Genomic DNA, 17195 nt, shown 5'->3' on the forward strand with positions numbered 1-17195 from the left:
ACGCCTCTTATTGTTACATCCAACCTGGTGACTTATCGAATTCCGTTTATCCCGGTAGCAGGGGCGTGTCGAGTCACAGAATTCGACAGGTCACCAATGTCTGTTCAAAACGGACCGCTAGAAAACAACATTTTTCTAGAGATTTTGGGGGAAAGTTTGTATTGTCCCTGGTCCTGTTATGTTGCTTGCCAGAAATAACCCATCTACAAGCTAATGAAGCTACCTGATACTATTATTCTATGCTAACAACGCATGGAGAAGGGAGGAAGAAATTGTCGACACTACCCTGCTACTCCGGAAGAAGTTCCAGTTTGCCACAAGTTTTATTTTATTTTTTGCGCCTGTTGTGGAGCGATTTTCATGTTATTTTCTTTGTTGTGGCTCAACAGACAATGATCTTTGACTTTTGACAAATGGAATAAAAGTGTGAAGTCTCCATGAAGAGTGATGTGTTCGTGATAAGCAGTAGGTAAGTTAAAAAACACATTTCCTTTGTTTGTTGTGGTAATAACTGTGGTCAATCACGTCACAACAATGAAACTGCGATTTCATAAATCAACAACAGACTCATATGAACAGAGTCATAGGTGGAAAAAGTACTCAGACTTTTTACTTAACACTCTTTTACAAGTAAAAGTCTGGAATTCTACATTTATTTGAGTAAAATGACAAATGTATTGGTATCAAAATGTACTTAAAGTAAAAGTCCTCATTATGCAGAATGTCCCATTTCACAAGTTTTCAAATGTAGTAAAATCTTTTTAAAATAGCAGATGATGCGACGCATTGTTAGCCTGTAGATCTTCTATTCTCAAATGGCCGAAATGTATAGGGCCGAAGCGGTTAATGTATGTTTTGTAATAATTATCAGAATCTACAAAGTAACTAACTAGTAACTAAAGTTGTCAAATGTAGTGGAATAAAAGTACCATTTTTGGATCTGAGATGTAGTGGAGTAAAAGTAATAGTAGGCCTACTGAAAATTGGAAATACTCAAGTAAAGTAAAAAAGAAAGTAAAAAGAAAGTAAACATGTGTAGTTGTGTACATTATTTAAGTAAATGTACTTAACTTTACACCAATATATTTATAATGGACCACTGCCAGAGGAAAACTGTAAAAATGAACCCCTGTTAACTTTATTATTAGGTGGTAGCCTGTCTTTACAAGAATGTTGTTCTTATTTCTAAAAATACATTGAGCAAGACGAGACTTGATTTTGAAGTATTAATATGTCTGGGTGTGTTCTTGCAGACAGATACAACCAGGCATACTTACTGTAGGCTACATACAGTCAGGGCAGGCAAGACATAGTGGTTTTATTTTAACATCAGATACAAGTTTATTGATTCCAGTGTTAGGAAAATAAACAGGATATATGGTATGGTATACTATGACTTTCTATGACTAATTAGTTCTCTGGTTCAGTTTAATATATTTTATTTTCTAACCCTTATATATGACATAATATAAATATTGAAGTGTAGGTGCATACCTTAGTAATACCACACATTACACCACATGTGTATGTGGTATACAATGTACCTTTGTAATATATGTATTTATTTAGTGGAATGTTGTATGGATGAATGTAAGTATATATAAATATATATGTAGTCTATATATGCATTTAATGAATTTGTTGTTGGGCGGCAGTGGCTCAGGGGTAGAGAAACCGTCATTGGAACACAGAGGGCTAACCCAGAGTTAGTGTTGAAGAGTCCTTGAGCAAGACCCAAAGCCCTAGTTGCTCTCTGTGAGCCTTGCATGGTTTCCCCTCCGCCATCGGTGTATGAATGTGTGTGTGAATGGGTGAATTTAATGCACAATCTCTGAAAAGCGCCTTGGATAAAGGCGATATATAAATGCACCATTTACCATTTACAAAATATGAATTTTCATTATAATATAGTTGATATGAGAGCAGATTTCTTTGCTCATAGTCATCCTGCAGATGGTGCTGTTTGCCTGTCATTAGGATACGCACACACCATAGCATAGCACATAAATAGAGCAGCCATGTCTGCCCAGACCTGTTGAAAGATATACCCCCAGCCATCAGATGACCAGTCCGCCTATATCATTCTGATCCCCCCCCCATTCTGCATGTTGCAGGCAGGGGTTATTGCGTTCAGTTTCTCTCACTCAAAGAGGTTTAGGGGCCATCTAGCCCTCTGTTTGCAAGGATTTCAGAGGTAGGGGAGAAATAATATATATTTGTGAATGTAGGCATGGAACAGGTTTGAGCCCATAAAAAAAACTAAAAAGAAACAAAACATTTTGGAATATCTTAGTTTTGTAGATGCAAAGGAATATCAGTGGTGTGTTCTAGATTTCTTTGGATGGCATCTATAATATTTCCCTCCCATACGCAGGTGCCGCGGTCAGCGAATTAAGTTTTAATACTATGAAGTGTGACAGGTCTATTGTTTAATGTGTGTTCTCCAGCTGCCATTATCACCTCAATAAAGACAATAGCCAGCACACATATATGATCTTCACCTCAGACTAGGCTGAAGTCCACATTCTCGCTGCCCAGCACCTCCTCCTATGTATCAGATACGCTTTCTCTTTCGCTTTTTGATTGGCTACGCTTGGCTAGAACACACCACTGAGGAATATGTAATTGGATAATTTTATCAAGCACTTAACGCTGTGAACTTAGCATGTTGTAAATGTAAAATAAAATACATTTGTCTCCTGTTCCCCCCCAGCCCAGTCCAGGCGCAAATCTATCTGAAGAGATGGCTATCGCCCATGTGGCTACAGAGTACGTCTTCAGTGACTTCCTGCTGAAGGAGCCCAACCAGAAGCGCTACCGTAATGTGCGCACCGAGCTGGCCGTGGACATGATGGTGACGTGTGTCGCCGTGGGGCTTCCCCTCCTCCTCATCTCCCTGGCCTTCGCTCAGGAGGTGTCTGTGGGTGAGTTCAAGTTGCTCCGGAGGGGTCGTCAGAAGGGTCTGAATCAGTGGTTCTCAAACTTGTCCCCAGATGATTAGCTTAATGTAAAAAAAATCTGGTATCTGCACATTTATAAAGTGAACATTTAAGGATTTCCAAGACCGTTTTAATGCCAAACTGGCCAAACTGTCAAATATTAAGTAAGCAAGAGGCGAACATTGTGAAAATAGCTCACGACAATGTTCACAACGCCTCGCACTTCGAGGCGTTGTGAGCATGTAGATCTGCTATTTTTACAATATTTATCTGTTAGATGTAATACCTACAATTCCAAGTGCTTGTCAGGGTGGGGGTCCCCAGTTCATATATCATTATTTTGGGGGTCACAGCCTAAAAAGGTTTGAGAACCCCTGGTCTGAATGTACCTCCACTGTGTTGGCGGAACGTATCGCGATTGACTGGTGTATTTATTTATTTATTTTCCCAGACCGGTGCAAGGTCGAGCACCCTGCCGTTCCCATTGTGTTGCGCTGCGTTGTTGTGTATTGGCTGCATGCTCTGCTTGCCTTTCCATGACCATTCTGTTATGGCTAGTGGCTACGTAACTCGATCAACTAGGTGCCAGACGAGCTAATACACAACAACTTGTTGATCTGTGTATGCCTGCTGTGGATGTGAATTAAGCTTGGGGTGCTAGAACGAAGTGCTCCTATGATAAACTGACTGACCAGTGTTCAGATTACTGCAGTGCAACAAAGTGAGAGCCGAGAGGAGAAACACAAGCACAAAACGCATCAAACAAACCTCAGTGGAATGAAAGTGCACTGTGGCATGGATTACTTTTTCACCGAGGTGAAAAAAACAATTGTCTCTTATTGTAGGCTGCTACAGCTGACATCTCACCTATACTGTGGTTTAAAACAATGGGTGCCGTCCGGGTAGGGATGGGACGATATGAAAACTATCATGATTATTGTGACAAAAGAAATCGCTATTTACGATATTATCGTGATAATCCAAATATCCCCAACATCCACGCGTTGTGAGCTTGTAGATCGTCAATTTTTTTGGCAAAGAGATTTGGTAGAGTGGGAAAAAAGACTGTATCAAGTACGTATATTATGTTTTACCAATAGAGGGGGTGTCCAAAGTGCAGCCCGTGGGCCAAATGCGTCCCGATGACACATTTTACATGGCCCGCTGCTTCATTCCTAAATTGTACTATAAATAGCCCGCCAGCATCGTCAAACAAGAATATTTTATAGTATAATTTGTCAGGATTCCTTGTTCCCTTTCGTCTCAATCTGAAGGGGTCAAAGAAAGGCTATTTTGCTGTATTTTTTACCTTGCATGTCTGATTATCATTTGGTGAGTTATTTGTGTTTTGTTCAGAGCACACACCTGACAAAAGACCATTGATATTAAATATTGATGATGATACTAGTTAAATAAAATATTTAATTGTATGTGACTTTGTTATGGTCCGACCGAAAGTCGGCCCTTGGGCGTTTTAATATTTTTTTCTAATGTGGCTTTGAAAAAGGTTTGGACACCCCTGGTTTAAGTGGTACCGGACATGCTGCTCAGCAAATAAAAGGTGAATTGATCCCAGTGCATGACGGAGGACGATTTCACGATAAATTAAATTTCCACGATACGATTATCGTGAGTGTTTTTTTTTTAATCACGATAAACGATAATATCGCTTATCGTCCCATCCCTACGTCCAGGTGCGTCTTTCTTTTTTCTTAAAAAGTGGGGTCCAGGGACACTTGAGGGGGTTCCAGGGGGTCCCCAGATAAATAATGGATAGTTAGGAACCAAATGCACCGTTGTGTGGCTATAACTCTGAGTGTACAAATAAACCCTGACGGGTCCATTTGGTTCCAATTCTACACTCAGAGTTATGGTGGTCTGTGGTCTGCAGTGTTCTTAGAAAATAGAGAAAATAGCTGATCGGCTATTTACAAAAAAGTGTTGACATTTTTTGAAAAGGTTGAGAACCACTGCTGTAGGCAACAAAACAGTAGCAGGTGGATGAAGCGTGTTATTCTGGAGCATAATAAAAGCAGAGGTGTTTAAAACTGAATGTACAACCGAATGTATAGCACTGTAAATAATAATTTACAGTGCAGGAACGTATGTTTATTACTACCACAGGCCAGACTGACTGCTATATTTAGCAGCCAAACTACTTGAACTCGCATCGGAACAGATTAGACCCTGCCATTTTGACATGTCATACTGTATGTAAACACATTTTAATGGTAATTAAAATGGGTCTGTTTCAATTAGGTGTTTGTACCAGCAGTGGTGCTTTGGGATTTTTTTTTTCCGGGCGGACGGTCATTTATTGACGTCACGTGCACGCACCTCTAGAGGCTATTTAGATAGAAAGGATGTCAGAAGATCTAATGGTGGGAAAACAATAGTTTTGTAATTAAGACTAGTTTTCTAGTCTTAATTACATTTGCATTGTTACTTAAGATTTTATGTTCTACTTTCTTTTAATTCATTTAGAAAATACAGCGCTGCAGTAGGCTAGAGAAACAAAGTTTGCCTTGAACGAATCTCAAACACTAAATACCACAGTAATGGAGCCATGTATGAGGACACCCACACACACGACACATGCAGTCACAGCTGGAAACCTAGGTGTTAAAGTAGGCTATACTGTATCCATATGAATAGAGGACGCTCACACATTCACCACTAGAAACCTGTTATGAAAAGTTGTAGCCACTGATTAAAGTATTGCTTGTAGTTATCGCGAATTTCGCGGGGTGGGGGGTCGCAGCTCTCGCGGGGGGGTATGCAGACTATGCACACGTTTACACGCTCGTGCACCATTCGGTGCCGTCCGTGCGCGTGCATGTGGGGAAATATTTCCGGCCACATGGCGTCCGGTCGCGTCCGGCCCCCAAAGCGCTACTGTGTACCAGCATGGAAAACCCCGGCACAGTTAACTTGATGTTTGTACACAGTCACAGTAATGTCTCTGACACAGTAATGTCTGCTGTGAAAAGGGTCCATTCATTGGACTCTAAAAGGGGATTGCCGTTTTCTTCAACCTACTTAAAGTATGAACACGGGGGTTGTTTCTGGGAGAGGAGAGCAGTGTTTTCAGAACTCAAAAAGGAGTTTTTCTAAATGACAAGATTTTAGATTCAGAATCAAAATGCAGAAATGTCTTTGTTCGAACACATAACTTTGTCATTGCGTGTGCGTGCCTACGGTGCGTAAATAATTAATATGAGTCTCATTGTATGTGTCCTAGGTACACAGATCAGCTGCTTTGCCCCAGCTAACTTCTCCTGGAAGCAGGGTGCTTATGTGGATTCGTACTGTTGGGCAGCAGTACACACTCACACCCTCCCTCTGTGGCTCCATAAGGTGAGTGGTACACACTCACACACCGTCCCTCTGGCTCCATGTTGCGAGTGCCCTCTTCTTTGCGATTGCCTGCTGGGGGAGGGGGGGGGGCATCAGTGCCGGGAACATGAGCAAACTGGAAAAAAAATAAAAATCAGGAAAACTTGCTCCCTCTTTGGGGTGGAGGAGGTTGTGAAGGTGCATATAGCAAAGAAACTGGACACTAATCATAGACATCCACTTACACCTTGAGATTGTGGTGGAGCGGGAGATGATCGACTCATCTATCCCAAGGGGAAATGAAATAGACCGTTTCAGACGGGGTACTATTAATGCGGGCGTTCTCGCTTGGATCAGCGGGGATCACGCTGCGGTGGAGACGCCAACACAATCGCTCCGCGAGTGAACGCCGGCCGATATTACAAAGGTGACCACAATCCAAGTCTTGCTGTCCGCAAGCGCATGCACGAAACGAGCACGCACGTGAGAATTTCGCGGGACTGGGTACTTTGATCCAGGGGATGAGCGTAGGGGTGGGCGATATGGAAAAATACAATATCACGATATTTTCCCAAGCTGTATCACGATACACGATTTTATCACGATTCTTTTTCACGTTGTTTTTTATGTTTTTTTTTTTTTTCAAGGTACTTGACAAAAACTAGACTCTCCGCAGTCTCCGGGTTCCTTTTGGGAAGTCTAAATTGAACTTTACAAGTATTTAACTCTGACAGTATACAAATGAAACCAAATGGACCCTTACGGGTCCATTTGGTTTCATTTGTATACTGTCAGAGTTAAGTGGAGACCTTGACATTTTTACCCCTCTTTTCTCGCCCACTATCCTGTCAGTTCTTCCCCTACATCCTGCTCCTGGTGGCGGTGATGATGTACGGCCCGGCTCTGTTCTGGAGGTTCTCCACCGCTCCTATCCTGCAGTCTGACCTGGGGTTCATCATGGAGCAACTGGACTGCTGCTACAACCGGGCCGTCAACCTGGCCAAACGCATGGCCACCACAAGCCTGTCCACTGCCTCTTTAGACAGGTAAGACCCCTGAATCACACTTTTTGTGTTTCTCCTTTTCACACTTTCTATATCTATTGTTTAACCCATTTAGGCCTAGGATTATTGACTGCTTTAACTATTGAAAAATAGCAGATATACAAGCTCACAGCGCGGCACCGAGTGCCGCGCTGCGAGCTTGTAGATCTGCTATTTTTGAAAAATCATGATTTTTTTTTTGCAAGTCTTTCAATATATCTACTTAAAAGCGAACATTTGTAACTCAAATATTTACTTCTGGGTGGTCCCTGGGACAACATGTTTTGAGATGGGGGTCCGTGGCCAAATACCTGTAATTTTGGGGGTCCTTGACAAGAAAAGGTTTGAGAACAGCATGATTTAGAGGAAGGATTTAGAAGTCGGGTCAAAGATCGTGTCAAAGATATTCAAAGACTTGCACTCATTTTCACGATGTTTCAAAAATAGCAGATCTACAAGCTTGCAGCGCGGCACTCGGTGCTGCGCTGTGAGCTTGTATATCTGCTATTTTTCAAAAGTTAAAGCATAAAATAATGGTTAAAGTGGTTAAAATCTAACACGACTCGGGCGCGTTCCAGGTATTTGAGAGTTAAACGAACATTGTATTGTAAAGTTAGTCATAACAGAAATATGACAGAGAATGCCAAATTGTGTTTTCTTCAAATACGGGGGTGGCAGTGGCTCAGGGGTTGATAAACATTAGAACACAGAGTTCGATCCCGGGCTCCACCAGAGTTAGTGTCGAAGAGTGAGCCCTAGTTGCTCCCGGTGACCAGGTTGGTGCCTTGCATGGTTTCCTCAGCCATCGGTGTATGAATGTGTGTGTGTGTGAATGGGTGAATGTAATGCACAAGCTCTGTAAAGCGCCTTTGATAAAGGCTCTATATAAATGCACCATTTACCATTTACAATTTACTCCATCTCCCTCCTGCCCTCTTGTGGCCAGTGACCCTACTGAGGGTTGCTTCATGTACCCCCTGATGGAGAACTACCTGAAGACCAAGCGTTTTTCGCGGGTGTTGCTGGTTCGATACCTGCTGTGTCGTGGCCTGACCCTGCTGACCCTCCTGTGTGCCTGTGTCTACCTGGGCTACTACCTCCAGTTGGCCTCAGTCACCGATGAGTTTGGATGCACGCTGCGCACCGGACTGCTCGTCAACGACTCCACCGTTCCCGAAAAGGTCCAGTGCAAGCTCATCGCTGTCGGGGTCTTCTCATTGCTCAGGTACTTGAGACCTATTTTATCATTTTTGGAAAATGCGAAGAATTGCTCATTTTAAGGCTAGTTCTTTTAGCGCATTTTTGCAAATGTTTGAACATTTTCGTCTGGGGTCTTCTTGCTCATGTGATATTTCAAGTCACCCTCCCAAAATTAGTTTTAAAGGAGTAGTTCACCCCCAAAATGACTTTTTTTCTATTGATTAGTCACGCCATGGAGAGTAGAGTTCAATAATATTTTTTAGTTTTTTGTCGCATTCCTAAGACAAAAATGTGATGATAACAATACATATACCCCCATTCGTTCCAGATGGGGACCCGTTTCGAAACGGGTCCCCATCCGGAATCAATGGGGGTAAATCTACTCGAATTAAATTTTTGTCTTAGGAATGTGACAAAAACCAAAAAATAACTCTACTCTCCATGGCGTGACTAATCAATAGAAAAAAGGTCATTTTGGGGGTGAACTACTACTTTAATTAAACATGTTGAAAAAATAAATTGAAAAGGAAAAAGATTGAAAGTGTTTAAAAATCAAACAATATGATATATACGGTGATGTTGAAATTATGATCTTTCTCTTTTGTTTGATTCTGATGTTCAGCCTGGTCAACTTGGTGGTGTACCTTACGCTCGTCCCTGTGGTCATCTATGCCAGCTTCCGTCCACTCTTTTGCCATTCTTACGCAAGTTTCCTGAAAATGTACGAATTGCTGCCCACTGTGGACGTTCTGCCCCACCCTGGCGGCCAATGGGACGACCTCGCCATGTACGTGCTCTACCTGCAGGAGAACCTCAGCGAACTCAAGTCCTACAAGTACATGAAGGTGTGTGTCTGTGTATCCACGTGCAAAATCTTCACGTCAAAAACATAGATTTGATTAAATCTTTATTCGAGAACACTCAGATTATAAGCAAACAAATGAATAAAAAATATAAAATTTGAAAAACGTCACCGACTTATAATGACATGCTCAAAAATACGGACACCAGATTAAAAGTGATTAAAAATCAGGACACATGGGCTGTGTAATTACTGCGTGTTTCCTAAACCCACCAGGCTTGAGTTAAGTCCCGCCTCGCGGAAACTTATTGAGAGAGGCGTTTCCGCGAGGAGGGTCTTAGCTCAAGCCTGGTGGGTTTAGGAAACACGCGTAATTACTCAGTGTCGCTTTCAGGGCAGAAATCCAGGCGTTACTGTGTACACAGGCCACAGTGGCTCGTATGACTTTACAGTTCACCACACACGCTTACAACGTTTTACATACCAAATGGGATTTACAGCAGGACCGCCCAATGAATGAAGGTTGACTGCCAGTGTGTCTGGTTCAATAGACACATCGTCAGCCACGTTTTAATTAGATAGTGATGATTTCCAACCCGGGCCATGTTTCTTTTTATGTGTTGTCACAAGTGGCTCTATTTCACAATGATTAAGAGAGAAACACAAAAGCAATACATGAGAAGAAAGGGAGTCTACTGCTTCACCTCAGCAAAACAGGGCAAGCCTGGTGCATCACAGGAGCAGGACAACAGCAGTTGTAGAATAACAAATATTTAATTGTCCAAGCTGCTCTAATGTCAATTCTTTTCTACAAAAAGAATACATGCATATTTTACATCTTGTAGCCACAGTTAAACGTGTGTCCCAGTGTGGAACCCAGTTGTGAACTACTGTTATGTGTTGTGTACAACAGGTGCTTGAGTTGCTGAAAAGGCAAGGCGAGTGTTCAGGAGAGGAGTTTGACTTCATGGGGCTGCTGCAGAACCTCTGCCAGGTGAAGGTTGACACTGTGGATGGGAAGAAACGGACGCCGTCTAAAGCTAAACCTGCCAACCCCAATGGGAGTCCTACCACTGCCCACACTGGAGCTGCAAAAGATGGCAGCGATGGTGCAAAGCCACCTTCTCTGGCGGATACAAGCTTGATGATTAGGGGTGAGTGTGGAGAAGGACAGTAATAACTTAATTATCATAATAGGAACTTATATTGAATATGTGGTTTACAAAACTCATCATGGATCATTACATGTTCTGCTAAGCACAGGCATGATGCAACATAATTTATATTTCATCATATTCATGTTTGTTGAAGTTTCCCAGAAAATCTGTGCTTTTGTTTTGGAGTGAGTATCTGTTGATGGCACAGTATTTAAGGGGTAAATCGGACTTTGTCTTTGCAACATTGTTTAGATGCTTAAAGCGGCACTATGTAACCTTTTATTTATGAATATTATGTACTTAGACTGTCGTACAACAAAGTATAAATTGAGCTTAAAATTATAAGAATTGTAAAATCTTTGGTCTAAACTTTGCTTAAGACACTGGCCTCTGTCTTGGCTCATTATGGAATCCAATTTACAATGCGTGCTTGTAGATCTGCTATTTTCACAGAACGTCTGCCTATATTTGCAGATTTCTGGCTTATTTACTATAACATGCCCAGAATAGGAACATTAGGGTTAGGGCTGTCACGATATGACATTTTACAAGACGATTAATTGTCACTCAAATAATTGGCGATTAACGATTTAATTGTGTTTTTGTCATTGATAATTACATTTCTGTTTGGCTTTTAGGCTTTGAAGTTGTACATGGTAGATGACACATAACCTAAATATACAAAGAAATTGAAGACATATTTGACAACTTTATACTTAAAGCTATACTGTGTAAGTTGCTCAACTAGTGGTCAGTAGCAGTAGAGCAAACCGCGGTCGCGTCTGCTTTTTTCGGACGTTTTTCGCCGCGGACCGGGCATTCAGATCACCGCGTCCGCCTCGCCTCGCCGAGACCTATCCATAGAGGTCTTTCGTGTCCCTCTACGAGCCTCGGTTGGGGAGTTATATGCTAGACTCCTAGCCCAGTGTAAACACTGCAGTGTACTTCCTGAAGAGCTCAGCAGTGTATGATCTGGGCTTTGATTGGCCGGTAGGGAGACACGTGTACAGAATGATGCATATGACGTAATTTTGCCGGGAAAAACAGCCCCGGTCACGGCCACCAGGGCTCAGTAGAACACATATAAAGAAAAGGCTTTGGGAGCTGAAATTAACAGAGTGGGGGTTCTAAAACTTTAGCGATTTAATAGTTAGGACAATTTTAAGATATGTTTTATAAAAAAAGTTACATAGTATAACTTTAAAAAAGAACATTGATAGTGGAAATAGCCGATCTACAAGCTCACAACGCGTCGCGATGCGACGCATTGTGAGCTTGTAGATCTGCTATTTCCACTATTTTTTACCTTTTTTTTAAATATATGAACATTTTTCAACATGGAAACGATTATGACGATTATGAAAAATAATCACGATTATGTCAAAAAAAAATCACGATTAGACGATAATGTAATAATTGTGACAGCCCTAATTAGGGTTTATATAATATAATATAGTTCAAAACAAAGACTAATTGTGTGTAAAAATCTTTTTTCTTTTCGCCCCCAGAATTATCTCCTCTGTTGCCAGGAAACAGTGACGTTACAGGTGGAGGAGAGGTCCGCCATCGAGTGGTCTGATTGGCTGCTGGCCAAGCGTTGGACACAGACCTGTCTTGACTCTGTGAATGTTGCATAGCGCAACATCCACCTTGGAGGAAGACCGGACTCGGACAGATAACAGAGCACTAATAGAAGAGATTAACGGATTGATTTGCCCATTGTCCTTAATCATTGCAGTATATGTGATGGCAGTTGCCCACATGGGGAGATATCCAGAAACCAAATATTTTGTCATACAATGTTAAATGCATTTCAGCATGTATTGTTTTTCTCTTTTTCTTTTATCCTAAAATATTCTTAGGATTTAAATATTTTTGCACAGTTATTGCTATGGATGTTTATTTTATTTTCCACCCTTTTTGTGTTGGGAGATAGTTTGCCTGATTTTTTTTTTTTTTTTTTTTGCTTTAATTTGTTCTCTGAATAGATCCATGATTCTGCATTCTGCAGAATGTTAAGTTATTGGCACTGTTTTGCAACTATTTGGTCAAAATCTAAGTGATCCACTGAAGTTGACTAGCCCAAGGAACCAACCGTATACAAGCCATGTGTCTGGTCCTTAGCTTGAGGCAGCTTTGTATGCTAGTACACCCTGGCCTGGACATGATGCTAGTATGTCACAGGGACTTGCCCCCAATACAACCCAGTGATACTGGGTGTGATTCTGAACTGCTGTCTAAACTAGTTGCACAAGCAAAAACTCTGCATGAGCTAATACGTTGTATAGAACTTTTCTAGGTACTAACATCAAGTTGCACTACTAGTTATTTGTGAAAATGTAATTTTTTGCCATTTTTCAAACCATGTTAAAGGGGAATACCACAAAATGTAACAATTAATTCATGGTACTTTACACTGTTAAATCCTCTGTACTATATTGGCATGCAGGGTGAGATTTCCAACTGTTTTCTTTTTGTGTGTGGTATTTCCTGTGAACCTGAGTTTTTGAATGACGAAAGTAGTGCTAGGAAAGAGACGTGTGTCTGTGTGTGTGTGCAAGAGAATATCCATGAGATGGAGAGAGAAAAGTGAGAGATTAGTCAACCATAGTTTGCTGCTTAGTCAGGTAGCATTGGTGTCTGATGCTGAGGATGCCCTTTGATTTTATTTGGTTATTGAATACTTATGTCATTAAGCTCGCCAACAGGCACACTATGTTTTGAGCACCATACTGTAAATCCATAAATGCGGGGTTGGTGCACAAATGGAAACACAATTTCACACTTTTATTAGCCGTTCTATGGTGCTGTGGAAAGGCCCTACAGTATTGAGGCCTGTATTCTTTCTCATGTCAAACTACTAACATATTATCACTTGTACATAGATGTTTACTTGGGAATCTCAGGGAGATTTATAACATATCAATGCATTTAAAATACCTGCTGTAGACTCCAGTTGCCCTGTGTGTGAAATACATGTTACATGACTACGTTTTATACTCAATCTAATGTGGTGCACTCTTTACATTGGTATACTGTATGTGTGTGTGAGAGAGACCAGTTTTCCATGCTTGCATCATGTATTTTACAAATATGATGGTTGATGTCGAATATTGTGGGGTCTCCTTTTGTGCATTTGTTTAAGCTAACATCTCAAACAAAAAAAAGCGTTGTGTTTGTTGTATTTACTTTTTGTGGACATATGTGAATTTCTAAAAACAATATTTGTAAGAAACAGCTAACTGGATATTTGTACGAAACGGCTGCTTGATGTGTTTGTGATAAAATGATATTACTTTACCTTTTGCGTACACTGTCAGTCTTCATCTTTGAATATTATATAAATAAAATATTTGAAATAACTTGAGTTGAGTTATTAATTGTGGGGGGCGTGGCTAGACACCAGCGACGTCATTGTTGAGGTGAGTAACTTGCATTTTCTTCTGTCCAGATTTTTAGAATCCAGCTATGGTGCTTATTGAAGTCTGAAGTGTTTTTAATACTTTCTTATTTTCGGTGCCTGGCTGACACAAATACATTTGTTAAATATGGGCCATTTCCATTTTGATTACCACCAGGGTTGTAACTTGTTTAGCCAACCAGCTAACATTCACGTAGCCTAGCCATGATGATCACTGATCAAGTGACAATAAGTGAAGCGATTGATCAGTTTTGCATATGGTTTTGGGTTTGAGCTGACTATTTGGCTTGAAATCTGTTTGTATGCCAGGGGTTTTTATCAATGGTCAGTGTTCCTAGTCAGCTCAAAACGAGGCTACAACAACAAAGTACAACCTGGCTACAACTCTATTCGCCGTATCTGTCCAACAGGTGGTGCAACTGGACCATGTCCTCGCCAGAGATCTTGTCTCTGTCCTGGGGCCAGATGAAGGTGAAGGGATGCTCCTCCACCTACAAGGACTGTAAGCTGTGGCCTGGAGGCAGCCGTGCATGGGACTGGAGAGAGACTGGAACTCGGGTGAGTGAGTCAGACAGACAGACAGACAGACAGACAGACAGACAGACAGACACAAAAGAGGATGGATACACACAGATTCCCAACTGAACATGGATTATTGGCTGTGTATTTTCTCATTTGCCTTGTGAAATTCTATTTTCTAATTTCTAAATTATTTTTCAAAACCTTTTCCCATTAGCTAAATGTTTTAAGGTTATTTATTATTATTTATTTTGTGTCTTTACAACAAATAAATAGCTATTTCAAAGGGATGTGAATGAATGGCGTTCTATTGGCATTACATTTGCTCACACATCACAAAGGAGGAAAAAAGGAATAAAAAAATCGCGCCTAGTGTGAAGTGAGCGGTGCTATTTATGAGTTAATTTCATTAAGCATCCCGCAAAGCTTGGCAATTGTGACCCTGGGCGTACAACAAACTTTGGGTGCTTTGTGCAAAGATCTAGGCCAAGCTTCGCGTCTCGGACAAAGCCAGATATTGGAACTTAGCTCCTTTCAGGAGCATAGCTCTAAAAGAAACACACATTTAAATTGTACAGAATTAATGAGGAATACGAAATGTGATGAGGGTTAGACAACATCATAATATTGCTTAATTACCTTCTGGGCAGTTATGTTGTCAGTTATGTAACAGTTATTTTACAGTACTTTAGCATCTCCTCCTGTGTTGTAACTCCAGGTTTTTTCTGTGTACATAATCATAAATGTGCAATAGAATTAAAGGACTATGGTGGATGAGCCGGTACAACAGAAGTGAACTCCTGGCGGGTCATGGTGACTCCGGATAAGTGGTTGAAGATGGATGGATGTCATAGGCAGAAATCATAAAAAAAAGTGTGACTTAATAGCTAATCTATTGTATTGTTGTTGCATGACACTGATAGACAAAGTGTAAAATATTTATATAAGTAAATATGGTATTATTAAAAGAATAATGAAATAAATCATTTTTATTTTTATCCCACACTCCCAGCATACCCCAGGAGTGCAGCCAACTGATGTGGAGGAGATTCTACAGAAGGGAATCGACACACTGGTTATTGGCAGAGGAATGAACGAGGTGCTTCAGGTAATGGAATTCATCTCTTCACTCTTTGGGGGTTTTGCTCTATATTCTTTAAAGGTGATACACCATGCATTTAAAAAGTATTTATGTCATATTGTTTATGTCCCAAAAACGTTTTTCAAAAGGTTTGAGGCTAAATTACCACTCCTGAATAGAGAGCCTCTCTCATTTTTGAATGGCTCTCAGAGCATTTCAGCTGCAGTACCACCTTTGGCCTGAACTGCGCCACCCCCCCAAAATCTTTTTGAAAAAATGATGATGCCACAATCGGCATCAAATCTGGATAGCCTGTTTTGAGAACCCGTGGGATACTTTTAACCTTCGCCTTCTCAAAACCAGAGAAAGACACAACCGTCAGAAATGGGACTTTGTGAGGATAGAAGGTGCTAGTGGGACCCCAAAAAAAGGTTTTAAAATAGGAAAAGTGAAATTTCATGGTGTATCACCTTTAAGACAAGCATTTTTGATTAACTGTGTAGACTTAAATGTTGAATCATATTCTGTCGTTACTGGCTGCTGTGATGACATTGAGGTCTTATGTTAATATTGATGTTGAGGCATTGACCTTCCCACAAATACCAATATCTTTACCTCAGCTACATTGTTTCATTGAAATGAAATGGTCTGTCTGCTGATCTTCCAGGTCCCCTCCTTCACTCTGGACTTTGTAAGACAGAAAGGCGTGGAGGTCCGGGTCCTGCAGACTGAGAAGGCTGTGGCCGAATACAACGACCTTGTCGGCCAGGGAGTCAAGGTGGGCGGGGTCTTCCACTCCACCTGCTGATGATCATATCATGGTTCTCATCATAGATATAAAAAGCTAGATACCTCATCCGCCGCTGCAGTTCATTGGAGCGACGTGCAACAACTCCAAGCCAGTCAAACTTACTACTGGCAAATCACAGCATTGGGTGGCTCAGCTGTTCTTAGAGGCTGACTGCATACGAAAAGATATATCGCAGCTGCCATCCCAGTGGAAGACACACAGCCACGCAAAGTGACTACTGGCCAATCACAGCGCACCACTTTTCCGGGACTTCTCAGAATCTAGGGTGCGTTCGAATAAACAAAAGACCAGAGGGCACAGCATTGCACTTGCTGGCTGTCTCCGAACCTGGGTTTACGAAAAGACCCACCCCCACCTGCCTCTTATTGGCCGACAGAAAGTCCCCTTCTGTGACACACTCGGAAGCTTGACTTCCCTAAAATGGCGCACGCGATACAGACGCCCCAGAGTCTGAGGAGGCATCTACCGTACCTTTTTATGTCGATGCTCATGCCATACCATACCAGTGAGAGAAGGACTGGAACAGTGGATCGTCGCAAAGAAATCATTTCGTGGGACCAGAATCATGGTATCTCTGTCAGTCATAATCAATGGCTCCCTGTTGCTCACATGTGCAGGGTGGATATTTACCCTGTACCACCTGTGGCTCTGATCACACATACATTCAATGTTTATTACATTATAACTGCTCATGTTGTGTGTTTATTTTCATTTTCACTTAACTGCACAACAACATACAATCCCATAGCTTTTTTGTGGTCAAGTAATAAAAGGTATCTAATGCTCACTATCAAAACTAAAGTGGTGAATGGTAAATGGTGCACCTTTCTGAGCCTAATTATTCATAAAACTACAGATTACAGAAAAAGCACTGAAAGTTGAGAGG

General features: G+C 41.3%; 2 protein-coding genes across 2 annotated transcripts; both read left to right on the top strand.

The window, feature by feature from the left end:
* Positions 1-351: 351 nt before the first annotated feature.
* Positions 352-12415, top strand: LOC308289304 (pannexin-1-like). The gene is made up of 8 exons (XM_080730952.1): positions 352-465; positions 2714-2924; positions 6181-6296; positions 7128-7321; positions 8265-8543; positions 9141-9363; positions 10234-10474; positions 11986-12415. The coding sequence occupies exons 2-8, from the start codon at positions 2744-2746 to the stop codon at positions 12054-12056; spliced, it is 1305 nt and encodes a 434-aa protein (XP_080587078.1). The 5' UTR covers positions 352-465; positions 2714-2743; the 3' UTR covers positions 12057-12415.
* Positions 12416-14324: 1909 nt separating this feature from the next.
* LOC308290503 (mth938 domain-containing protein-like) lies at positions 14325-16306 on the top strand (the record flags this gene model as incomplete). The annotated part of the gene is made up of 3 exons (XM_080732362.1): positions 14325-14456; positions 15430-15525; positions 16166-16306. 3 exons carry the CDS (start codon positions 14325-14327, stop codon positions 16304-16306), a joined length of 369 nt encoding a protein of 122 aa, XP_080588488.1.
* Positions 16307-17195: the final 889 nt, after the last annotated feature.

The sequence above is a fragment of the Nannobrachium achirus genome (genome assembly GCF_963921795.1).
Source record: "Nannobrachium achirus genome assembly, chromosome: 8".
In the NCBI taxonomy this organism is placed as follows: Eukaryota; Metazoa; Chordata; class Actinopteri; order Myctophiformes; family Myctophidae; genus Nannobrachium; species Nannobrachium achirus.

Bases quoted from the DNA above. Each gene is read 5' to 3' on its own strand.
- LOC308289304 (XM_080730952.1), top strand. From the start codon at position 2,744: ATGGCTATCGCCCATGTGGCTACAGAGTACGTCTTCAGTGACTTCCTG. The intron at 6,297-7,127 runs GTGAGTGGTACA...CTATCCTGTCAG, and splicing joins TCCCTCTGTGGCTCCATAAG to TTCTTCCCCTACATCCTGCT. The intron at 8,544-9,140 runs GTACTTGAGACC...TCTGATGTTCAG, and splicing joins GGGGTCTTCTCATTGCTCAG to CCTGGTCAACTTGGTGGTGT.